The 26,829-nt window shown below is 40.9% G+C and overlaps 1 protein-coding gene across 21 annotated transcripts in view; it reads right to left on the reverse strand.

Moving 5' to 3' along the window:
- Positions 1-26,829, reverse strand: part of RBFOX2 (RNA binding fox-1 homolog 2) — a 263,261-nt gene that overhangs the window by 188,713 nt on the left and 47,719 nt on the right. The window contains exon 1 of one of the 21 annotated variants that reach the window (XM_032836566.1): positions 9,269-9,384. The exons of 19 other annotated variants lie outside the window; for them this stretch is intronic. In XM_032836566.1, coding sequence (XP_032692457.1) covers positions 9,269-9,310 — 42 coding nt within the window. In that variant the 5' untranslated portion in view covers positions 9,311-9,384. Of the gene's footprint in view, positions 1-9,166; positions 9,243-9,268; positions 9,385-26,829 lie in introns of those variants that run through there. One more of the 21 variants, XM_032836565.1, reaches the window with a different exon arrangement.

Below are 26,829 nucleotides of genomic sequence, written 5' to 3' on the forward strand. Positions count from 1 at the left end.
TCTTGGAAGCTTGAGCCTGATTTCTTCTGGACTTCACCCCAATGCACTCTTTCCCATTGCTGAATCTGCTTTATAGCCTTCACCGTTATAATTCACAGCCATGACCATGACTATGAGCCATGTTTATTAACTCTATGTTGAGTTCTGTACATCCTAGAGAATCACTGGACCTGGGACCATCTTGGAGACCCCCACACCACCTGTGACATGCCAAACATTTTATTAAGTGCAGAGGACACAAAGATGAATAGGTCCTCTGCCTTCAAGGAATTTCAAGTCTATTTAAATTTCCCTTCTCTCACTTCTCTGATCTTCACTTCTTAGTCTGTTACCACTTAAAATAGATTAGATACATTTCCCTAAGCTAAATTTCCTTCTTAGTGCTGAAGTGATGCTAAATATTTAATAAGTCCATCAGGCAAAATCTGAGATACAAAGCTCTAATAAACTCAAAGGCCACACATATTTTCTCTTTCCTTTCCCCATCTTATTGTGTTCCTCATTAAAAATAAATTGACAAACCCTTGTACGCTGCTGGTAGGAATATAAAATGGTGCAGCTGCTGCTGTAGAAAACAGTCTGGTGGTTCCTCAAAATGTTAAATATAGAGCTACCATATGGCCCAGCAATTCCACTCCTAGGTATATTCCCAAAAGAACCAAAAACAGATACTCAAATACTTGTACACACAGGTTCATCACGGCACTATGCACAACAGCTAAGAGATGGAAACAAATGTTCACCCACTAAGGAACAGATAAATTGTGGTATATACATACAAAGGAAGAGGATCCAGCTATAAAAAGAAACAAAGTACTGGTACGTGCTACAATACAGATGAACCTTGAAAACATGATGCTAAGTGAAAGGAGCCAGATACAGAAGTCACAGATTGTATGATTCCATTTATATAAAGTGTGCAGAACAGGTAAACTCATGGCGGCAGAAAGCAGACTGGGGGCTGTCAGGAGCTGAGGAGAAGGGGAAATGGAGGGTGACGGCTTACTGGGTACGGGGTTCTTCTAGGGGTGATGAAAATGTTTGGAAATCGGGGTGGTTTCTACACGACACTGTGAATATAATCAATACCACCAAACTGTCACTCTAAGAAGGTTAAATTCCAGTGAATTTCCTCTCGATAAAAACAACTTTTTAAGCAATGCAGTACACAATATGGTGTAAATAAAGAAAACCAACCTTCCTGATGTCATCTGAATGGATACTTACAGCTTGAAATAAAGTCATCTGCCACTATAATAGATAAGACAGTGCTGTATCTCAGTATATGACCTAGAAAATTGTCTGAAGACTTCAGTTGGTTCTAAGCAATGATACAGATACTGATGCAGCAGACTATGGGTAGAACCACAGAAGACAAAATGTTTCTACTTATATAGTTTCGTATATTATTTTAGATATGGATGAATAAACAAAATTAACATTTTAGAGACATCTGCCTATTTCATCAACATCCCTAAACATTTACATATTTAGGTCAGCCTATCCTTTCGATAAGGAAACAGCACAAAGTCTTTTATCCAGGGTGTCCTTATGTGCAAGCATATATATAGCACATACACATCCTTTTTTTTTTTTTTAAATCTGAAAGGCTATATCCCAAAATGCTTAGTGGTTATATGTTTTGGTGCTGAGTTCGGATTTACAAGTCATACACATTATTTTTCTTCTGCCTATCTGCATTTTCTAATTTTTCAAAAATGAACAAGTATTTTTACTTAACCATCAAAAAATGGAAACAACAACCACCAAAAAAGGAAATAACACTACCTCTCCAGGAAGCTATGAAGATCAAATAAGATAATGCACACTGAGCCCTTAATACCGTATTCAGGATATTATAAGTATACAATAAATGTTAGGTAGCATGGGTATTGTTGTGTTTATATTTTTGTAAATATTCCTCAGGATATGTGTCTTTCATTAGCTATGACAAAAGCATTCACCTTAATCTAGCCCAGGGTCACCTGACTCAAGTCTAAATTACAATAATAGTTTTTTGGCTGGTCCAGCAGCCTCCATCCACCTCTTCTCAATTTTCTCACCAGGGCCAGGCTTAATTTCACAAAACGCCACCATACCGTTCCCATGCTTACATGATCAAAGTTCCAAACACCCAAGTATCTGGCCTCACCTGGTCATTCCTCCCCATTTATTTATTCTTTCAACAAACATTTACTAAGTGTCTTTCATGGGTCTGGTATTATGGTAGAAACAGAAAGGTTACTAATTCTTCTCTTAAAGAACTCCTAGTCCAGTAAGAGAAAGGGGCATGTAAATAAATACAACATGAATCATACAATAAAATATAAATACGAGGCCCAGAGGGAACAAGTGTACATGGTTGATAATGGAGTGAGAAAGGCATGAAGAAATCACAAGGGGAACTGACAGAAGACAAGATTTGAATGGGGTTTGCAGGATGACGGCAAATAGCTATTTCCAGATAAAAACTCTACTCAATTTACTTCACATCTTAGGGTGTTCTCCCATATCGATTCAACTTAGGTAAAATCTAGCAAAGTCCTACCTCCCTACACAAAGCAACTGCTGTGACTCTAGCTCAGTACTTTGTCAAGCAGTGCATCAAGACCATTCATGACGTACTGAAGACGTCTCGATCATTATTAAAAAGGCGGGGGCAACTCTCAAACTTTTGGTCTTTGGATTATTTTATTTTCTTAAAAATTGTGAAAGCTTCCAAAGAATTTTTGTTTATGTGGGTTGTAAGTACTGGTATTTGCCTATTAAAAACTAAAACTGAGTAATTTTTTAAATATTTGCCAATCCATTTTAAAACAATAGTAAACCATTACATTAAAAATATTTTAACTATATCCAATAAAACAAAAAGAAAATTTTAGTGAAAATGATTTCATGTTTTACATTTTTGCAAACATCTTTCACATCCAACTTAAATGAAGATGGCTAGAATGTCCTATCTGTTTCTGCACTCAATCTGTGGTATTATGTTATTTTGGCTGAATTATAAGAAGAAAATCTGGCCTTCCATAGATATGTATTTGGAAAAGGTAGGAATACGGGGGTGCAGGTGGCTCAGTCAGTTAGGCAAGTGACTCTTGATCTCAGCTCAGGTCTTGATCTCAGTTCAAGGCCTGTGCTGGGCTCCACATTGGGCACAGAGCCTACTTTAAAAAAAAAAAAAAAAAAGTAGGAGTACTTTAATAGTCTTTTTCATACTCTGTTATATCAAAATCTACTGGTCTTAGATTATGAATGGATTTTTTACCTATTATGATTATTTAACATTATGCATTTTTCATTTATAAAATACTGGTTCACTAAGTTATAAGATCTCCTAAGTGCTGAAACATTCCATTACAAAATGCCAAAAAAATTCACATTCACTAACATCACCACACTATCATGGGAAAAGTCTAAGTATTAGAGCTGTCAAGCCCACTGTCCAGAACAAAAGTTTTCTGAAATTCTAATTTCAATCAGAATTTTCCTTGAAGGCTCAAAATTTATTATTGATACCAAATATTGTCATTGTTTTCTTCTGAACAGGCTCACTTCAATTTAACAAAATGTCTGCCAGATACCCAAGTCTAAATAACAATATCCAGTCAATTTGATTTTTAAGCAAGAATGGTATTCCATGAAAAAAGTGGCTAGTTCAGCTGGAAACTCAAACAATCACAAAAATGTTTCTCCTTGAGAAAACCCTCATACTCAGTATGCAAAAATGCCTTACACGTATTACCCACTTTGTCACATAGAATACTAAAAAGATGCATAATCAAGGTGGAGATTTAAAAACAGTAATAATTTTTACTGCTTCATAGAGAACATTCTTAAGTGAAATTGGCTTTTCCTTCTTTAACTCCAAGTGTGTGGTGGTGAAGAAGACTAAGAGTACAATCTGTTCCACTGCTCTGATTCTTGCTAGAGTGTCAGTAGTTCTAAGCATCACTGCTTATGCAACATCAGGGCAAATATCATCTTAGTGCAATTACAAAAATAGTTCTGACCTTTAAGTCCCTCTTTAAAAAGTGCCTTGAGGGGGGACCCAGGTGGCTCAGTAAGTTAAGTGCCTGCCTTCAGCTCAGGTCATGATCCCAAGGTCCTGGGACCGAGCTCTGCATCGGGCTCCCTGCTCATCTGGGAGCCTACTTCTCCCTCTGCCATTCCCCCTGCTTGTGCTCTCTGGTTTTCTCTCTCTCTGTCAAATAAACAAATAAAATCTTAAAAAAAAAAAAAAAAAAAAGGCGCCATGAGGGTTCCACTGGCCACACTTTAAAGAATCACTAGACTAGACTATAATAGGATTTTTAAAAAGAAAGAATCAGGGGCGACTGGGTGGCTCAGTCATTAAGCGTCTACCTTCGGCTCAGGTCATGATCTCGGTCCTTGGATCGAGTCCCGCGTCAGACTCTCTGCTCAGCAGCGAGTCTGGTTCTGCCTCTCACTCTCCCTCTCTGCTCTCTTTCTCTCTCTCAAATAAAATCTTAAAAAAAAAAAAAGAAAAAAAAAGAATCAAGTACATTGAATAAGGGTAAGAATTATTTCATGAAACTTGTTTTCAATATATACATATAAATATTTGCATACTAGGTTGTCACATAAAATGAATCTCTTTATCATGGGTCATGGTAAAAAAAAGCTTGCAAAACAACTTCCAGCCCATACTGAATACTCTCTTCTTAAATCAGCCTTTTACTATTGCGTTTTACTGAGAATCACCTGACTTTATTCTGCCACAGACTAATTTCTAAATGTATTATGTATACGTCTGTGCCTATTTCCAAACAGATCATACACTCTCCAACTACATCTTACACATCTTTGTATATTTGTATTTTGCTAATCACAAGTTAGCAAAAAAAAATTTTTGTTGAATTCCTCATTACTATATAATGGGCCTAAGAAGCAATTTGCCTGTGGCATAATAAGTCCACAAATACTTCCTAGCTTTGACATGTCACAAATAGTTCTATGCATACTAAGGGACAGAAAGGAAAGTACAGCTGTTGGTATCACACTGACCTATGTCTCTGACACTTAAAGGTCCACGATCAGGAAATGTTTAGTTCACCTCTGAGCTTCAAATTCTTTCTCTTCTAAATCATACCAACCACCTCACAGGGTTGTTACAAAGATTAACTGAGATAATGCATGCAAAGTGACGTGTACAGTACCTAGTCCTTAAGAGGATATCAAGCTAAAGAACAATAACGAGAATGAGAACCAATGCCTTATTGTACATAACACTTCACCACCCCCGAAACACAGGCAGGTGCTGTGGGGCCCAGAGAGACCATCTAATTGTAATCCAGCTCCCTTATCTGCGCTCTCCTCACCTCGCCCCACACACACACACACCTTACAGATAAGAAAACCAAAGTAGCAGAAGGTGTTAAATGGCTTTCTCATAGTTATAGTCAGTGACAGGCAGAACTCGTAACAAACACATCCTCTTTCTTATTCAAAACAATCCTGCTAAATAGAGACTATTAATTTTGTTTGACTGATAAGGGAAACTCAAGTCAGACTTCTCAAGGTAAAGTGACATGTACAAGGTCTCACATGTAGTAAACAACAAAAAGGGGCATGGGACCCGAGTCTCCAATTCCAAGTTTGGGGTTCTTTCAACTAATTAGAAATCTATCTAAGAATATGAAATTTGCTTTGTGCAATCATTGATAATTATCTGCATTTGGATCAGAATGAAATAATAGACGTGATTATGCAAATACTTATTATGGTTAAATATGCCAATTGATAACCACTAACAAATTAGTCTGTGTTGTGATATTTAATTCAAACTGGTGTTTCCATGAACTGAAGACTTCACAAGCTCTGGCTTTTAAATAGATGGCTCTTAATTAGCCTCAGAGTATAAAGGAAATATATCCCAAAAGGATAATTCTGCAACATTCAAAAAAATCCCTTTAAGACAGGGAAACATGTTGAATATCACAATCTTAATTTAAATTAACAGCTTCACCAAAAAGGTCACTATAAACAAAATAAATTTTATTTAACTGGTGTGTATTGGCTATTTCAACTTAGCTTTTGTAACAGTCTCATCACTCACACTGCTACTCAACATACTGTCAAAGCAGCTCTGTAGCCTGCTTCTTAGCAGTGACTGAGGCAAATTACCCAACCTTTCTATTCTGTAGAATACAGGGATCGCATCTATACATTGCAGGGACGTTAAGATTAAGGATAACGTATACAAAGCGCCTAGGAGTGTATCTACCTTACAGAGGACAGCTATTATAACAATTTTTATTACCTGCTTTGAGTTCACAATTCTGCCATATCCCTCAGTCCCCTAACATCTGGATGACTGAGTGAAATGGACTTATCTCCTGTTCCTGCTTCTGAAGCCCTATTGGCCACTACTGCTGATCCTCCGACTTAAGCTCTCTGCCATCTATTTCTGGTGTCCCCAGGGCAAGTCTCTGAACTTCCTTTGACTGTATTAATTCCCTGATCAGAAAAAAATAATGCTCATTACTTGTCAATTCAATGATCTTCTGATAATCGCCATGTTAATTCTTGCTTGGAACTGATTTAATAAGACCTCAAATGTAACCACCTGAATTAATGGACTTTTACCTATGCTTTTTTTGTTTGTTTTTTTAAGTACACTCCATGCTGGGTGTGCAGCTTGAACTCACGACCCTGAGATCCAGACTCGAGCGAAGATCGAGACCTGAGCAGAGATCAAGAGTTGGGACGCTTAAACACCTGAGCTACCCAGGCACCCCCCTGTAACTATTTTTCTTAAAAAGCACAAACATGATTGTTTTAAACATATGGTCAACTACTAAGAATTCACGAAAGAGCTGCCTCTCTCGGCTCTCTTCACACCTTGACTCCTATACCAGCTCAACTGCTCAACCCCTACAATTCTTCCAGCCCTCGTGGGTAGCAGTCTACATTATGTAAAAGGCCCCTCATAGAAAAAAGTAGCAAAGAAAACGATCCGTACGGTTTTCTGCAGTACAATGAGGTGCTCGACATAGCTGGGAGATGGGCAAGAGGCACGGAACCTACACAGGGAGGATGGTATTGGGTCATGACTGGTGGCCTCTTCTGAGGGGACAGAACTACATCCGGACAGATCATTACTGGAAGGTTGAAGGGGCGAGGGAAGGTACTAACGCATGCAGGCACTGTATTGTGCTAAATACTTTATTACATTATTTCACGGTCTAAGGATTACTTCCATCACCAGGTGAAGAGGCTGGGATGTAGAGGGGTTAAATGACTGGACCAAGGCCAAACAGCTAGTAAATGGTAGAGCTAGAGCCCCAATTATAATCTCGCTCTTCCATTCGGTAACTCAACCCAGAAAAGCATTCACCCCTAGGCCAAGCAGCAGGGGAGGTAAAGCACATGCTCATCCACACAACAGCTTAGCCGGACTGTTTCTCTTCCACCAATGGGAATCAGTGCAAGATAATTCACCTCTAACATGTAGTGAGCACCCAATTACTCCTGTTGGTAGAAGAAAAGCAGTGTTTCCTACATCTTAATGTGCATATAGGTCACCATAGGGTTATCTTGTTAAAAATGCAGATTCTGATTTGGTGGGTTTGGGTTGTGGGGGGAGGGGGGTGGTACCAGAGATTCTGCATTTCTACCCAGCTGCCAGGAAATGAAGAGGATTCTGGTGCTCCGACCAATCTCAAAACAGATTATGCTCAGTGGTCCCCAAGCCAGGTTGACCATCAGAAGACTCATCTGGGAATCATTTTAAAAACTACAGATCACTGCCCCCCACCCTCCACCACTCCTGGACATTCAGGAGTGCATGGGACCTTCTACCTCGTAATTCTGTAACTCCAAGAAATGCAGAACTATTAATGACAGGAGCTAAAGTAAGCATCCACTGAGAACACGGCAAACGTCTAAGTGCTTTACACATTAGCTATTTACCCCTAAGCACCACATTATCAGATGGGTAACTTGTAACACCATTATTCCTACTTATACATGAGGAAACCAACACAGCCCGGGGCTGTCACTTGTCACTTGCCCAAGGTCAGTCACGGAATAGCAGAAGAGGGTATGTTCAAGACTTAGCAGATGTGATTCCAAAGAGTCTGTGCTCTTACACACACTACATCATGCTGTTTCCCACATTACCCAATGGTAATGTCAACAGACACTCTTTGAACAAATAAATCCAAATGGGTCACCTCGGAAGATGTCGCCCTGGGAAGGTTTTGCTCTTATTCCTCAGATGCTGCCATCATTCAAAACACTGCCACCGCTAAACGAAATGATCTAAGAGCTCTTTATCTGCAACTGAAAATACCTTCAGAACCTCCACCTAGGACCTGAGACATCTTTAACGGGGATAAAGGCTTGCCTTTTGCGCATCAATTTGATTTTCTGACAACCGAAATCCGGAAAAGCCAATCCAAAGAAACCTAGCCTCAGATCAACTAGGTATTTTTTTAAATTAAAAAAAAAAAAAAAATTCAGGGTTAGGTATTGAAAATGTCTTCCTTATCTCTCATCTCTGTAGCTGATTCCAGATGAGAATTCTTTATGTTTTGCGCAATGTCTGTATCACCACAGCCAAAGAGACTATTTTGAAGGGCAGTACTCATTTGGATGCACAGATTCTGTTATATTTGTTTAAAAAAAAAAAAAAGGCCTCTCAGTCATTCCAAAAGAAACACATTTGCCCTTCACTAGCAATACGAACACCACGCAGCATATGCTCAGAATGACTGTCTTGGAGCAGGCAGTTTTCCTTTCTGCTGCAAAAGCAACTGTTTTGATTCTCTTTCAGATTTTTTTTTTTTTTACCATAAGCAGTGAGTTTTCTGTATACACGCCCAACCCCAGAAAAATAAATACGATCATCAGGCATTAGCGAAGCATTTAGCTGCAGCAGCATCATAAAAGGCTCCTACAAAGGCAACTACATACCCAAACTGTATGCACAAATATCCTCACATACAAGGAATGAAAGGCGCAAACAAATACTACAGGGAATTAGACTATAAGAAGATATGATTTCTACATCTAGATGAGCTCCTTCGGTAAACGAACACATCCTCTTTCAACAAAGAAAATATTCTGCAAATTCAGAATGATTTACGGATTTTTAAAAAGCAGGCATTAATGCAGATCAGCACAATTCCATACAACCAACCTCTCTGCTTGAACTGGACTCCCCACACCTTACTGAAGTCACCATTTCCCTGTGCCAACTCCCACTCCACCACCCCCCACGCACACCCAGCTCCCCACCAACCTCACAGGGGTTCCTGGGCTGGTCCATGGAATCTGATGACATCACTCTCTCTTCCTTCCTGGAATTCTAAACCCTGCTGCTCTCCCCTCGCACACAGCTACCATCTCCATGGCAACCTCACCTCCTCCTGCTTCCCTATTGGCTTCATGGAGCAGGATACACAAAAAGGTTTTTCCGTTTTCCCCCCACCACCCGCCCCAAAAGAAAATGATGCTTTCAACAGGAACCTGAGCTAAATTTAGCTACTTGGGATTCAGAGTCCTATGACTAAGAAAATACAGAGAACCTTCGTCCTTCCTGCATTTCACCGTCCTCTCAGCCCCGCCCTGGAGTGGTTGCTTCACCTCCTTGCCCCCAACCCAAAAACCCACTGGCAGTACCTGCTGAGCATCGAAACAGCTCGACTGACCCACATATAAGGCTGGTGTACACAGAAAATTCGTACACCCACCTCTCCTCCCAGGAGAGAGGGCAGAAAAAGAGAACAAAAATAAAAGTATGCACCCGTCACAAAAACAGTTGGGACATTTCATGTGCAGAGCATCAGACTTCTGAAATCCGGAGCCAGAGACTGGGAACTCCATGCCTAAAGGCAGAAATCTCTCAGCTCTCACAGCCGGATTCTCTTGCTATTTGCTCGGTATTATTTCCTCCACCAGAGGAAACACGCTAAGCCTGGAACCACAAATCCTGGGTCCAATTTCCCATCCCAGGGACTGACCTGCTCTGGAAACTGGAGCAAGTTCTCACATCCCTCATCTACAAGCAGCTCCTACACAGGGATGTTGTAAGAATTACTGACAAAATTCATGTCAAGTAGTTTAAGTCCCTGGGCCAAAGGAACTAAATAAAGAGAGAGTAAGCTTACATCATTAGTAGCGAAATTCCTGTGGATATTAACAGAAATTAATAAGCCCCAGAGGAAGAACATGAACTTCTAAAAAAATGATCCTTTCGTGAGCATAGATATACCTAAAAATATGCGTAATTTCTTGAACCACAGACAGTTTCCCCAACAGTGTCTATTTCTGGTAAAATCCAGCTTTACTCACCTCATACACCAGCCAATCTGTGACTGGTACTCAACTGGGGAACGAGCCCTACTCGTTCCCTGCTCAGTTCTAGCTCTGATTCTGAACTTGCTGCTCACTCTCCCTAAATGATGACTAAACAGGAGCCATAGCTTCATGTTGCAGCTCAGCTCCCCACTGCTTATTCTAGGAAAGTAATTTTTTTCTCAGAGCCATATTTGAGAGCTCCACACAGAATCAACCCAGTGCCTATGTCCTGTATGACTCCAAAGGACAAAGCATCAATTGTAACCAAGTAGGAAAGGCTCCAAGCAGGTCAGAGCCCTGTAGTATGAAAGGGAGTGGATTAAAATAAGACACACCCAGGAAAACTATATTTTTGGTTTGCAGGGCAAAGACTCAGCTCCAGGGCACCAACTCTGCAGTGAAAAAATAGACAGCAAAGGAAAATGATTCTGTATAATGAGAAACAGTCATTTACCCGAAACAGAATTTAAACAATCTAGAACATTTAGCAAAGTCAAAATGCCCACCAGTTATCCGAGAGGCATCCAGAACAAGCTTTACAAAACTGCTGTGGAAAACAGCAAAGGATGCAATATTTGCTAATGAACTGAAACTCACATTCCAGGGGAAGGAGAGGGAGAAGGAACTCAGTCTGAGTAGCACATCCTTGAGATATGTGCTTTCCTCTCTCAACTTTTCTGGACTCCTAACAAGTCATCTGTGTGTGAAACCCTTGCTGTATACACCTTCCCAAGGTCAGATGGTTCCACCAGCTATGATGAGCTCTCTTCTAAAAGACCTTTTTACACTCAAAGTCAAAAAGAAGGCCAGTCACCTTCTGCTACAAGGGGAAGACACAGCACAGCGTCCAAGATGCCCATCAAATCCACGACTGAGCTTGGTTCATGCTAGTGATCGTTATGAAATCCACCCACAACAGCCTCAGCTAAGTGGGCCGCTGCAAACACTGCTCTATTCACCTGCTCATTTCGTTCATGTGAGCATTCGGTACCCTCGCGATGTCCCGGGGAAGTCTTACAGGGCTTGTCATCCATTCTCAGGATAAAACCGAACAACCGCAAGTGGTACACCTTCCTACCTCACTTTGCAAACAGGGAAACAAGAGTTCCAGAGATATCAGCGTGACCAAAGTTATATAACACAGTCTTTAATTTTTTAAAAAGCCAAGATTCTAACCCAGATCTGCTGGACTCCGAAGCCACTGCTTCTTCTACTTGGCCTCCTATTTATAGGCAGTTGGGCCTGGAAAGGAACATTTAAAAATCATCTTGTATCTGTGTTTTCTTAGGTCATCAATAAAATGTATCATCAATATGTTGCTGGACATTAAGATCAAAATTATACTTTTCACATATTCCCGAAAGTATTAAACCCTAAGCAAGCACTCAATACTTATTAATTTATTATTCTAATCCTATTATTCTAAACTTCTGGACAAATGGCAGTGATTCTACTCAGATCTTTTTAAATGAAAATTGGCTTGAGAAATTACATGCTGAAGTGAAAGGACAAAACTTCAGATAACATATTCTGGAATTTAATTTTATGATATTTGAGATGAACAAAATCACCACTCTCATAATGGTCTAGTCAGAATGTCCTATCACTGCTGGTTTTAATCCATAAACCCTAATGCAGTCAGGATCTATACATTAGATTTATGATTTCTAAATTCTGCATATAGAACCAGAGCATTTCAAAGTATTTCTCCAGGGATTCCACTAAATTAAATCAGCTGATTAGAGAACCACGCTAAAAGAGGCCAAGGTCATGTGTCTGGTACCCACGTGAACCAGTTAGCATCACTCTCTCCTACTGCCACAATATGCACCCTGTTGTGAATATACACCCCTGGTTTTAAGAAATTAATGCAAAGCAACACTTCTTCTGAAAAAAATTTTTAAACATGTATCTACTGATGTCAAATATTATAACTGGCTTTTATTCTTTAGAAAGTAAATACTGTCTTTCAGAAAACATGCCCAATTGTTCATCTTTTCTTTCAATATTTACTGTGTACCTACCCCATGCCAGTTGAAGTTTCGAAAGGCTGGAACTGGAGGACACAGAGTTCAGTGTAATATGTGATGTGGCCGAGGTATATATAGGTACAGGGAGAGTACACAAGAGGAAATGGCTAACTCTAGAATGTGTCCGTAAGAATGAGCTCCAGGAGTTCATTAAGTAAATGAAGTAGGTGAGGGCCTTCCACGAGAGCAAAGATTTACAAAGGTATGATCATAAGACAACACAGCAATCTTAGGAGAACTTCCAAGTATTTTGCTAAAGCCAGGTTAGGAATTGAGAGATATGGCCAGCTGAGAGAAGGCAAGGCAACATCTTTAGATTTTCTACCTCATCCAGGTTAGATTGTCCTAAAATGCCTTACTTCAAGTTAGACTTCCTTTGCAGGGGAGGGGATTTCCATGCAGAGAGTTTTTTTCCTTATAGCTTCCGTGATAAAAATAAAAGTCAATTAAACACTTCTGCATAGCAAAGAAAATCAACAAAATGAAAAGGCAACCTACAGAATAGGAGAAAATATCTGCAAGTCATGCATCTGATAAGGGGTTAATATCTAAAATATATAAAGAGCTCCTACAACTCAATAGCAAAACAACAAACAATTCAATTAGAAAACGTGGAGAAGATGTGGACAGACATTCTTCCAAAGAAGACATACAGATGGCCAACAGGTACATGAAAAGGTGCTCCACATGACTAGTCCGCAGGGAAATGTAACAAAACTACAAGGAGGTATCACCTCACAGCTGCTAGAAAGGCTATTATCAAAAAGAAAGAACAAGTGCTAGCCAGCATGTGGAGAAAAGGGACCCCTAGTGCACAGCTGGTAGGAATCGAAATTCACTCAGCCACTATGGAAAAAAGTATGGACGTTCCTCAAAAAATTGAAAATCGAAATACCATATGATCCAGCAATTCTACTTCTGGGTATTCACCTGAAAAAAACAAAAACATGGATTCAAAAAATACCTGCACCACCATGTTCACTACAGCACACTTGTAATAGCCAAGACAAAGAAACAATCTAAGTACCTATTGATAGATAAGTAGATAAAGAAAATGTGCATATGTACAATGGAATATTATTCAACCACAAAAAGAAGGAAATCCTGCTGTTTTCAACAACATGAATGGACCTTGAGGGCATTAGGCTAAGTGAAATAAGACAGAGAAAGACAAATACCATATGATCTCACTTACATCTGAAACCGGAAGGGAGGCAAGGGAGGGGCAAACTGATAGACACAGAAAACAGATTGGTGGTTACCAGAAGTCAGGTATGGGGAGTGGGCAAAATGGGTGAAGGTGGTCAAAAGGCAAAAATTTCTGGTTATAAAATAAATTAAGACATGAAGACGTACACCATGGGGACAACAGTTAAGAATTCTACACTAGATACTGGAAAATTGCTAAGAGTAGGGGTTTTTTTTCCCAAAGTTTATTTTTTATTTTTATTTTTTGTTATTAAGTAAACTTTATGCCCAACGTGGGGCTTAAGATCACGACCCCAAGATCAAGAGTCCTGTGTTCCACCGAGATAGCCAGCACCCTGCCAAGAAAGTAGATCTTACAAGTTCTCACCACAAGAAAAAAAGAAAAATGTACAATTTTGTATGGTGATAGATGTTAAGCAGACTTACTGTGGTGATCACTTCACAATATACACAGATATTCAATCACTATGTCGTCTACTTAAAGCTAATATAATGCTATCTATAACAACTATATCTCAACTAAAAAAAATAAACGTCCAAATGAGGTGCTTCCATCTGAAAATGAAGCCTTCAGGAGTTGGGAACCTTTCATGGAGAGGCTCTTCTGTCTGGAGAGTAAAATCCAAATTTGCTGCCCTGTGAGGCAAAGTTTCCTCCTTCGTCTCAGAGAACTGGTTTGTAAACTCATCGGGGCAGTTTATTTACCAATTTTCTTTTTCCACTGATGTTTAAAACTTGGTAGGTTGAATAAGTGACAAGGAAACCTACATGAGTAGAAGGAGCGTCTTCATGCCATACAATGCCCCGAACACAGAAACATGCAAGTCTGTGTACACACCCACACTCCGCCAGCTCTGACAGGTGAAGGCTAAGTACATGCCTAAGGGGAAAAGCTATCTATCCGCTGCAGCCCTCACTGCACAAAAGCAGAATCTAATTTTTAAGCAAACATTTACTGAAGTGACTATATATATACACAAAGAAATGGGAAACGGACAATGAATTTCCTCAAAGTGAACCCACCCACATAATCAGCAACTAGGCAAAAAAAAAAAAACAAAAAAAACACTAACACAAGCAGCACTCTAGAAGCCTAGCTCACACATGTCCAAAGTCATTCCTATCAGCCTACAAAAATGCCTTTAATTAACACCATAAACTCATTCTGCCTGTTTCTCAACTTTATATACATGGAATCAATCACACATCATACACTCTATCATGCTGGCTTCTTACACTCCACACGAGATTTGTGCAACTGCTCCATTTGTTGAAGACAGCAATGGTTCTACCCACTGCCATCACTGTAGAGTACTCCACTATATAAATGCATCACCGTTTCTTGAAAAACATTTCAGTAATACTGAAAGGCATTTGTATCATTTACCACTTGGGGCTACTACTAAAAAGGCTTCTATGTACATTCTTATCCATGTCCTCTGGTACACCTGAGTACACACGTCTGTTGGGTATATACAGGAACAGAACTGCTGACGACTGGGCCCACTTTGGCAGATACTGCCAAATGCCAGTTTTCCACACTTGTACCAGTTTACATTCCCACAAGCGGTGCGTGAGTGTTCCCGATGCTGAACAACCGTGGTGATGTCCACCTTTTCCATGTTAGCCATTCTGGAGTTGGCGTAGTAGTATCTCACTGTGGCTATCTGCTTTACGCTGATTAATGATGCTGACTACTTTTGGGGCATTTAGATATCACCTTTTGTCAAGTATCCAAATCTTTTGCCTATTTTTTAACTGGGTTGTTCTAAGACTGATAGGACTTCTTTTATATATTGATTTGTAGGAGTTATCTATGTATTCTGGATACCAGCCAGATACTTGTACTGCAAATATCTTTTCCTAAACTCTATGGTTTGGTTTGCCTTTTTGCTTTCTTAATGGTGTCTTTCAATGAATACATATTCCTAATTTTAATGTAGATAATCTATCTCTTTTTTTTTCCTTTATAGTTAGTCTTTATGTCCTGGTTCAAGTAAGTATCATGAAAATATTCTCATGTTTTCCTCTAGAAAAGAAAATTTTTTTAAGACTTTTTATTTAGGGGTGCCTGGGTGGCTAGTCATTAAGCATCTGGCTTTGGCTCAGGTCATGGTCCCGGGGTCCTAGGATTGAGCCCTCATCGCACTCCCTGCTTGGCAGGAAGCCTGCTTCTTCCTCTCCCACTCCCCCTGTTTGTGTTCCCTCTCTCACTATGCTCTTTCTCTACCAAATAAATAAATAAATAAATAAAATCTTTTTTTAAAAAATTTTTATTTATTTTTATTTATTTATTTGACAGAAAGAGGGAACGCTAGCATGAAGAGTGGGAGAGGGAGAACCAGGCCTCCCGCTGAGCAGGGAGTCCAACGTGGGGGTCAATCCCAGGACCCCGGGGACCATGACCTGAGCAGAAAGTAGACACTTAACGACTGACCACCCAAGTGCGCCTCCTCTAGAAACTTTAATAAAGTAGCATCTAAAATGTATATTTTTGAAATTCCCAGCATATCATGTATGTGTATATAAACAAATGAGGTTTTCTTCCACCAACCAAATCAAACAATCTATGAATTGAGCAAGATCACACTAAATTAAATTCATTAAGTACTTCTTCTGTGCCAAGGACTGTCCTGTGCTACAAGAGAGATAAACGTGGTATGTAAGATCCCTGTCCTAAGTGAATATTAACCTTGGCTAATGATACGATATTCAGGTATTAGCTGTGAAGATTCTGACATCAGATCTGACATCAATAACTAATCCTCCGCCATCCTGAGCTATCCAAGCAAATCTCTATTTCAATAAGGAACAGCAGGCCAGAGGCATTACATGATTACTGCTACCCCTTCTTCAATACACATATCTAAAAGCCACATCATTTACCAATTTTCAGAAGAGTACACCTAAGATATTAATAAGATAACAACTACAAAGTCAGCATTTTATGGCTCAACTACCCAAAAGAAATAGCTAGATCGGGAAATTATGCAATTCTTCCTGAAATTTAAAAAAAAAAAAAAATTCTCACTCTAGCTTGAGAAGAGTGGGGCAGAGAAGGGAAAAAATATGTATGTATACACACATATTCTCACACACCCACAAAACCCTACATTTTTTCCTTAAATGTTTTCCAATTTTCTTGCCCATAATTACTTATCCTTTTTCTTCCTGGTCTTGGAGAGAGAGGTTAACTTTAAAAAAAAGAAGAGCCAAGCTTAAGAAAGAGTCTCAGTGAGATAGGAATCAAATTATTATGACCCTTTTATGAGAGGTAAATTTAGGAAGATCAATTCTGAGATGAGAAGTTGAAGGGGTAAAACAAAAGAATAGTCATTAAACCAGTTCAGATGAGCAGAGAGTTTTTAAACCAGAGTCACTGAGTTTTCTCTATTCCCCTATTTTCTAACAAGCCTCAAAATAGAATCATGCTACTCTTCCAAACATGTAGAACAGGAGGGAAAAGAACGAGTCTGCTCATTTTCGAGGTCAAAATAGACCAGATGCTTCATAGGTTGGGTTTCTAAGACTTAAGAGTATTTTCTGAAATAATGCAAGAGTCCATTAGTACAACTTAAGGGCTGACCTCAAGCTAAAATAGTTTACTACTTTGTTTATGAGATAAAAAGAAGTCTATGACATTAAAATTCTTTTATCTAGAAAATTTTCAAAGTCAGTTCTCTGACCCAAAATAACAGGCAAAGGCTTGACCAGCTACAATTAAGCTCTTCAGCAAGAATCGTGATTTCCCATGGTAATCATTCATTCAACCAACTTTTACGATGTGTACACGGACTATGGTCCCATAGCCTAGGGACCATGTGTAACATTGTGAAAAACTGACACAGTCCCCGCCCTCATGAAGTCTGCGGACAAATTGTGGACAAAAACATTACACCAAGTAAGTATCTAGTTACAGATCATGATAAACACTAAAGAAAACTGAGGTAAATGTACGTTAGGTGAAAGGTAGCCTCCTTCAGAAGATGACCTCTAACTCACGGAAAAACAATGGAAGGAGTCTTCCTGGTGATCCCAACCAAAGATGTCTGGCGGAGTCACCCTTAGCAATTCCAGCTCACTCTTCCAGTTTCTAAGACTGCCTCCCCCTCCAACCTATCCCTTCATTCTGAATGTTGTCTCTGCTCCAGCCGATCAAGATGTCACGGTACCGCCTCCCTGACCTAGAAAATGCAACTGAGGGCCTCTCTCCACGCAGTACTGGCAGCACTGGATAGTCTTTGCAGCAAGCGTGCATCCCAAAGACAGCAGGGAGCTGCTCAGGCCAAGTGGCCATCTCAAGAGCCCCGCATGCAACCTCCCTCCACGCCACCGCAGAAGATGAGCGGGGGCCTCTACCTGCCTCTGAATCAGAGCCTCTGCCTTTCTACTGTCTCAAAAGCGGCTCTTGTACAACTGCTTATGGGTCTATAATTATCCCAATAAAATATTCAATTTTTTAAAAAGCAACTTGCAGGGTCTCAAAGCCTCTCTGTAAACAGTAACTAAATGGTTCACCTCCGTCCTTTCTCCAGTACCAGCTGTTCATATATCAGAGGCATGAAGCCAGCAAGCCTAAAAAGGGAAGAAGAGGACAATAAAGTTCTAAACAATCTTAAAAAAAAATTTCTAATCACTGCATTTTCCTTAGAAAATAATTTTTTTCTGAGAAGAGTTTAGGACTTATATGTTAACTGGGAGTGCGAGAGAACACATACTGCCTTTGGATCCAGAATGTCATGGACTGAAGCCGTCTCTGGCGCTTACCAGCTGTGTAACACCAGGCAAGAGCACTTTTCTCCCCTCCTGATAGAGTTAAGACCACCGAGCATTAAGTGAGGTAATAAGAGTCTGATATTGACAAATAATAGCCAAGACAAACAAACACACCTTAGCCGCCCTCTCTCCTTCACACCTACAGGGGGATTTTAAAAAATAAAGGGAAGAGGGAAGATCCTACTGGTAAACTGAAAACATTATTACAAGCAGCTAATGGTTAAAAATACCAACTAATTCTCCATTAGCTTCAATGCCATATTGCTAAGACTCCACTCATAAGAAGGGCAACTATGTGATCTAGCTTAAGAAATCCCAATTTTAAACACTGATCCATTATTCCCACTAACATCAGAATATCTCAGAAATTCAAATATTTCCATTTCCCATTTCCCAACTATATCTCCCAATCTCACTATCAAGAAACAGCACAAAAACTGTTCATCATACAATACATTCCACACATTTGACTCAAAAAGAAAGGAAAAAAAAGTGATCACCATACTTACATGAGGGCAAAAGCAGCACTGAAAGTACGGACAGATCAGGAAAACAAACCTAGGCTGCAGAACTTATGCCTACCTAGTATTTTTCAATAGTCTATCTGAATAAATTCACACTTATGCAACAACATGGACACAACAGCCAAATTAATCAGAATAAAATTACAAAGACCCAGATAAAACCCTGGGACCATATTCTGCAACAGCAGGTAGATCCAAAAAAATGAGATTCAAACACCAACCATACCCTCAAGTCTAACAGGCATTTGCACCAAAATACAAAGTCAAATTTATACATCAACTATATCTCCAGGGGTGTCTGGAAGGCCCCTAAGAACGATTCACTGTCCCTGCAGTACAGCATCACCAAAAATCCTCTTTTAACCTATGCAGAGCACCTGCAAGAACTGAGAAGCTAGCCGAATTTGAGTAGACATCAGAGCACAGAACAGATGCTCCTGTGGCAACGATGCTGGGATCTGAGTGCAAAACACCTTTCTGTTCTACTGGATTTAATATCATCATCAAACTCGCCCTTTGGCACACAACCAGAAAGGGCCAGTGATTCTCAGTTTATAATATAAACAAACCACCCATTTGCAACATTCTGAACCTTTTGGAAAGAGTACAGTTTGGGGGGTGGTATGGAGACAATGCATGAATGAATGAATGAATGAATGAATGATGGCTTCATTTTCCAAGTCTGCTTCACATTATCATGTTCCCAATATCCACTGCCAGCAAATACCTCCCAGGTCCAGGAAAAAAGCCTTTCAGCATCTGCCTTTAATTTAGCCATTCCACCCTCCTCCTCCCTTCCCACTCCCCCTTCCTTCTTTCCCCTCCTCCCAGCTCCCACCCCATAAGGAATAGGGAGGAATACACAAACATATATACATAAAGTGCTCCCTGCAAACAAATGGAGAAGAGATTAGAGAGGGAAGGGGACGAGGACAAGAGGATGCGGAGGTAGACCAGACAGGAGGAAAGGGCAGTTCCCAGAATGAGGTCGGAAGAGAACCCAAGATGGCTGCCCTTGAGCTCCAGCAGGCAGGGCTGTTTCTGATTAGGTGAGTACAATTGCAGAGCTGCACAGGAAGTGCTCAGGGGGCCCTCTTGGTCTGCCCCATCCCAAACACACTGAAAACCTTTGTACTATAGCAGGCCCATCTGGAATCAGTTAGGACCAAGCTCCTAGCAGGCCTTTCCTATAAAAACATAAAATGAAATGAAAACTCCCTAAAATCACTATGCTGAGCTTTCCCGCCTACAACTTTCTCAACCCTTCCCCCCAAAGCACCCTTCAGATCACATTTCTCCATCTCCCATTCTGGGGTCACCTCAAACAAAAGAGTCCTATAAGAACATGAAGCATCCAGAGAGCTAGCACCCTCCCCGGGCCCAGGAACTCCCAGAAAATTACAGCATTTGTGCAACTAAAATAGCTCTTTACACAATTTGGGGATTTTTTAAGTGTTATTTTTAGAAATACAAAGTGGCCTACTTTTTTCTGCATTAAATGAAGCATATCCTTTATGAAACTTTTTCGTCTTATAACATCAGAGTAGAAAGAGTAGAGAGAGACACTGTGGGATAGTTCTCCTAGCATTCAAAAGGGAAAATGTTTTTCCACTCACATTCCTAAGTGAAATTGCCAGTATTTGCTTCTGCAGGAATTCAATTTTTACTGATGCTTTCTATTAAAAAAGAAAAAAGAAAAAAAAGACTTCAGACTTCTCTGGTAAACACCTAGACCTAAGATCCAGGAGATCAGGAGAACAGTCTTGATGGCCATGAAGTACCCACGTGGCTAGGAATAAAAGCACTTAAACCTTTCTGGGTCTCTCTTTTTTCACCGGCAAAACGTGAGGGTATGGCAGACCCCCTTAAGATTATTTCCAGCACCACTACCTCCTCAAATTCCACGCACCCAACAAAAATAAAGAGTACATGCACAACTAGCCACCAGCTTCACCTGGGAATCCGCACTTCAAAGCAACTGGACCACCTGGAAAGGAGTTAGGTGTGTGGTGGCAGAGAATGGGCAGAGCCTGTCAGCTAGTACACTCTATAAGCCACATCCCCGGTGTTCATATCACTTAGCGACAGCAGAACCAAGGCAGGGGATAAAATGTTTAAGGGCAAGTACCAGGCTAGTCTTCTGGGCCCCGCAACCTAATCGGAGAAGTACAGCAAAGAGACCTGGAGAATTCAATTCACAAAGAAACCACTGAAATACAACTCTGTTCTTTGCACTTAACAAATATAACAAATATTTATTGAACCTACCAAGAAGGCCAGATTCTCTGGGGACTACAGGAAAAAAAAAAAAAAATAGAAACTACCCTATCCTCAGGAAATGTCTCATGTACTGGACAGACACAGAGCTGCTCAAATATAATTTTAGTTCAGGACTTGATAACTATGAGGTAATTTAAAATCCCTGACTGCCGCTTCCTCCGTGTACCTCATTCTCTTACCTTCTTGCGTCTGTTAAACTCTTAAGAGGGTTCTAATAAATCTGAAAATTATCCAAATTATTTCACCACGAAATTTAAAGGCTGGCATCATAAACTGCCTAAACTTATCACGGGGCCCATGCAATGCTGAGTAAGTTTCTATCCGCAGAGTGAGGAGCGGACCGACAAACGCCAGCCCGCACGTGGCAGCTGTCACCGGCGCAGGGGCAATGCAATCAGGAACAAATTCTTGACCCTGGGCTGCGTCCTAGGGGTTAAGAACCAGCTGAGCGGGGCGGGGGAGGTTCACGGTTAGAAGGGTTATTTGTCAACCGCCCTGCCTGCAGCCACACCCTCAGCCACAGCCAGAAGGGCCACAGTACCGCAGATGACAGGTAAGGTCTTAGGCAAGAGGTCAGAGTGGGCAGTACCCGCCTTTATCACAGGTCAAGGTCACTGAGGTTTCCTTCATAACTAAAATGGGTCACCAGCGGGGGTCTAGTTCTTACAGGGTCTGTTTTGCCATTTCAGATCTGGAAGTGGAGAGAAAAACCATCCTGTAAAACTGAGACCACTTGCCCTAATCTCATATCCTAGCTCACCTGAAGGATGAGGGGGCTGCTTCCCCTGCGCCACTGCATGCGGTGTCCCACTCTGCGTAGGCTCCCGAAACACATAACCCCTTCGGTAAACTGAACGCGCCCCCTCCCTAAACTGGCAGGACTTCAAAGGCATTCGGAGAGAAGCACGAGTCTCTGACATGCGCCTCCAGCAACAGCAGGGTCACATTTCCTCCGGGCCCCCCAGGAAAGCCGAACCCGGGGCCCCCGGCCCATTCCCTGAACACAAGCGCATTTCAAATTAGGTACAGACAACTTGGCAGCTCGGCTGGGTCCCAAACCAGCTCTAAACAAAACCGGACTAGTCAGGATTCTTCGTGGCCAACAGCAGCGGAGGGGCCAATGCAAACTCTCCGCCCTGCCAAAGAACCGCAGTCTTTCCCTTAAAGGGAAAACACCAAGGTACGGGTTCATGTGCGTGTACTTGGGAGGAGAGAAAAGGAGGTTTTCGATGTTCGGAATTTCTGCCTTCAGTTTACTTTATTTCTGTAAATTCCGTCTCCCGTATTTGCCCTCCTCTAGAACAACACCAGCATCGCTGCAGGGTGACATAAAAAGCAAAAACTCAGCAGAAAGCGAACCATCGTCCAGACACATGTCACCAAAGGTGTGCCTCCTCAAGGAGAGAACGGAGATTCACCCTTCCTCATGGCTACCGCTTAAGGGCACTTTGGAGACTTCTCCCAAAGATCTTTGCCTAGCTCCTCACCTTTCCCTACTGCCTCTTTTTCCCTTTCTCTGACCCTGTCTCCCCTGCCACTGGGAACGTGGAGTGGGCAGGAATCCGCCGCAGTGCAACAGCTCACTGTACCCTGATGCAAGCAGCTGGAGGGCAGAGACGCCGCCCCATACAGGGCAGGGCTGCGCCAACGACTTACTGCACTTCTGTTTGTGAAGCCTCCAACCATCACAGAATGGGACTTTTATAAAACACCACAACATGGATTACGAGGAAAAAAACTGGAATTTTAAGAAACAAAGACATACAAAATACAAGCCCAAACTTGTTATCATTAGATTTGACACTCATAAACTTATTCTGTCAAATTGCTATAAGTTTCTCAGTGCTCACGATCAATTTCTGTACTTATCTTGCAGTGAACTGGTAAGAAACCACTGTGAGAGAATGCCGGTCTACACAGAACACCATGATTAGCCCCAGCATAGTGAAAAGACACAAAGCTTTGGTGCCACACAGGTCCAGGGATGAATCCCAGTTATGGCTTTGGACAGGTTATTTAATTTCTCTGAATCTTAATTTCTGCATGTACAAAACAGGAATGTAATATCACCAAATACTTTGCAAGGTTATAGAAGAATCAGGAAAATGTAATGGCAAGGAGCCTAACACAGTGCCTGAATTAGAGCAAGAATCCAGTAAAATAATAACTATTATTATCAGGTTTCTCCAGATACTTCCTTTAACCATTCTCTTTTAATCCAAAGGCAATTCTAATTCCAGTAAATCCTAACCTTGAGAGTTAGTATTTTCATAGCTAATTACAACAGCAAAAGCCAGATCCATGATCTCTCATTGTACTTAGTGTCCTTTCCCCTTGGGTGTCAGAAAAAACGAAACATTCCTGGTGTGCCAAAAATGCATTCCTATTTGATTTCTTTCTCTTTTTTTCTTTAAAGATTTTATTTATTTATTTGAGAGAGAGATCACAAGTAGGCAGAGAGGCAGGCGGGGGTTGGGAGGGGGAGAAGCAGGCTCCCCGCTGAGCAGAGAGCCCGATGAGGGGCTCGATCCCAGGACCCTGAGACCACGACCTGAGCTGAAGGCACAGGCTTAACCCACTGAGCCACCCAAGCGCCCCTCCTATTTGATTTCTAGTGTTTACTGTTTAAACCAAAATATATTCCAATTGCATTTATAGTCAAACTCTTACCAATCACCAGTTCCGCTGTCATTCCAGTTTTGTTATGTTTTACTAAATACTGAATAACATGCAAGAAGAGTTTTCACAAATTATGTAGAAGACATGCAGATAACAAAAACAGGTCGCCCCAGTTTCATCGGAATTCTAGTTTTTCCCCCTCCCTCTCATGTGCTGAGGCCCTTCCTCACAGCTGTTCTCAAAAATCTGAATTTAAGTCTCAGCTCTGCCACTTTACAACCCCCATAATCTTCAGAAAGTCGCATCCCCTTGTGGGGCCTCTCTCTTTTCTGGCAAATGAACCCCCCCGGCTGGATCTCACCCAGGTTCAACACTTTCAACACAATCCATGTCAGAGTTCCCTGGCTCCTTTCATGATCCGTACCTTTCTACTGTGAACAATTCTAGCAGCCATTCTCCCACCCTGGAACCGGCTGCCCTGGTCTCTCCCACCAAAGACTCCAGCCACCACCACCGCTCGTCTTATTTTTCGTCAGTCCTTCCTTTCTTTTCTCAACCAAGCACCCTCAGTCAGTCACCAGGAGAAGGCAATTAATTCCACAGGATCCTCCAGGATCTCCAACTCCCCTCAAGCCTTGATTGGTCCTCTTACAAAGATCTCTCTGGGGGTATTCACAGCATAAAGACTATATGGAAAGCCACAGAGAATCCAGTCCAAAACTTTCTACGTAACTATAGTTATATAAAGAAGCTGTATTTATAATTTAAAATGACAGAATGGGAAAAGATATTTGCAAACCATAACTGATTAAGGACTAGAAACAACAATATATTAAAAAACTCTCAAAACTCATTAAGACAACAAACAACCCAGAATATCTGGGTGGCTCAGTCAGTTAAGCGTCTGCCTTCCCCTCAGGTCATGATCCTGGGATGGAGTCCACACTGGGACTCCACGCGGGGAGTCTGCTTCTCCCTCTCCCTCTGCCCTTTCCCACTCATTTTCTCTCCCTCTCTCTCCCTCTAATAAATAAATAAAATCTTTAAAAAAACAGAGACAACAAACCACCCAATTTCTAAAATGAGCAAAAGGTTTAACAGAGCCATCACCAAAGACATATGGATGGGAAATATGCAAATGAAAAGGTGCTCAACACCATTAACATTTAGGGTAATTATATTTAAAACCACAAAGAGATACCATTACATACCTATGAGAAGGATTCAACATTTTTTTTTAAATTGACAATATCAGATAGTGGAAAGGATGTGGAGCAACTAGAACTTCCTCATACATTCAATGCTGATGGGAATGCAAAAATGGTAAGCTACTTTGGAAAACAGTTTGGCAGATTCTTAAACATGCTTAAGATATGCCCAGCAACCCTACCCATAGGTATTTACCCAAAAAAAATTAAGATACATGCCCATACACAGAGAGAGAGAGAGAGGAAGGAAGGGAGAGAAAGAGACAGAGACGACAAGAAAAGAAAAGAAAAAAAAGATGGGATGCCTGGGTGTCCCAATTGGTTAAGCTTCCAACTCTTGATTTCAGCTCAGGTCATGATCTCAGGGGTCACAGATCAAGCCCCTTGTTGGACTCTGTGCTGGGCATGAGCCTGCTTGGGATTCTCTCTCTCCCTCTGCCCCAATTCTCCACTGGCATGCTCTCAAAAGGGGGAAATACACACACACACACACGTATACATACACATAAATATACATACATATACATGTATGTATATATATATTTCCACACAAAAACTATAAAACTATATACAAATATTTATTGGACCTTTATTCATAATCCTCAAAAGCTGAAAACCCAAGTGTCCATCAACTGATGAACGGACAAACAAGTTGTGGCACATGCATATATAAATGTCAGTAATAAAAAGGAACAAATTACTAATATATAAAATAGCATGGATGAATCTCAAAAGAACACAAAGCAGAAGCCAGACACAAAAAGCTGTGCAGTAATTCCATTTATATGACATTTTAGAAAAGGTAAAACCATAGAAGAAATCAGATCAGTGACTGCCAGCAGCTGGGGATGGGAAGACAGCTTGACTAGAAAGAGAGCTCTTTGTGGTAACAAAGTATTTTATATCTTGACTGTGACAGTCCTTACATGACTATACTATGTCGTCAGAATTCACAGGTATGTGTATCTCTCAAAAGGAAGAACTTCACTGCATGATATAAATTATACTTCAAAAAACAAACAAAAAACACAAAGTCTCCCTCAAAAAATAAGAGCCCCCTACCCTTTCCCCTTCCATCATAGAGGAGTTAGCTAAGGAGGCAGGTGGGGCAGGAGAGAAAGAATTATAAGGAGGCACAGGCCAGCAGGCCCACAGACTAGGTCACAGAGTGTTTGGGGAAGCTGAAGGACTATAAGGAAGCAGGAAGGCCATATGGTAAAACAGGTCAGAGAGCCAAGTGGTGGAGGATTCCAAGTCATGAGGAAGGGGGTACAGAGGTGAAGGAGACAACTTCTGTGGCTGGGAAATCGGTCACACCAATCAAATTAACGAAATAAGTAAATGTACCGAGGATAAAAGGAGCCAAGTTTTTCCCTACTTGAGAATATTTTACAAAACTGGAAAGAGGTTGGCTGGACTTAAGATGGAGTTATCAATATGAATTCTGGTTTTATGATCTAAAACTCAGGGTTTTACGGTATAAAATCTATAATATACATACGAGGATATATATATATAATGTATATAATATATATGATCACACACAAACATCACACATTTGCATACTCACATAGGAATATAGAAGTAGTCACAGATGTACATATATATGGTGTGTATACAGATATACATACGTATATTTTCTGTCTGCTGAGAGAGCCTAGAGGCAGTGACACCCCAGCAGCAATGTGTACACCTTAGCACCCAGCTTTTGGTTTCTAATTACTATGCTCAATAGAAGCAGGGCTCCTTGGAAATGGCTGATTCCAGGGCTAGAGTGGGAAAAGAACAAAATAAGCTTGGAAAATCTTGTGCCAGCAAGTCAAGAAATGTCCCATGAAGGATGGGGTCAAGCCAAAA

Source organism: Lontra canadensis, unplaced genomic scaffold (genome assembly GCF_010015895.1).
Source record: "Lontra canadensis isolate GAN:19392208 unplaced genomic scaffold, GSC_riverotter_1.0 scaffold93, whole genome shotgun sequence".
In the NCBI taxonomy this organism is placed as follows: domain Eukaryota; kingdom Metazoa; phylum Chordata; class Mammalia; order Carnivora; family Mustelidae; genus Lontra; species Lontra canadensis.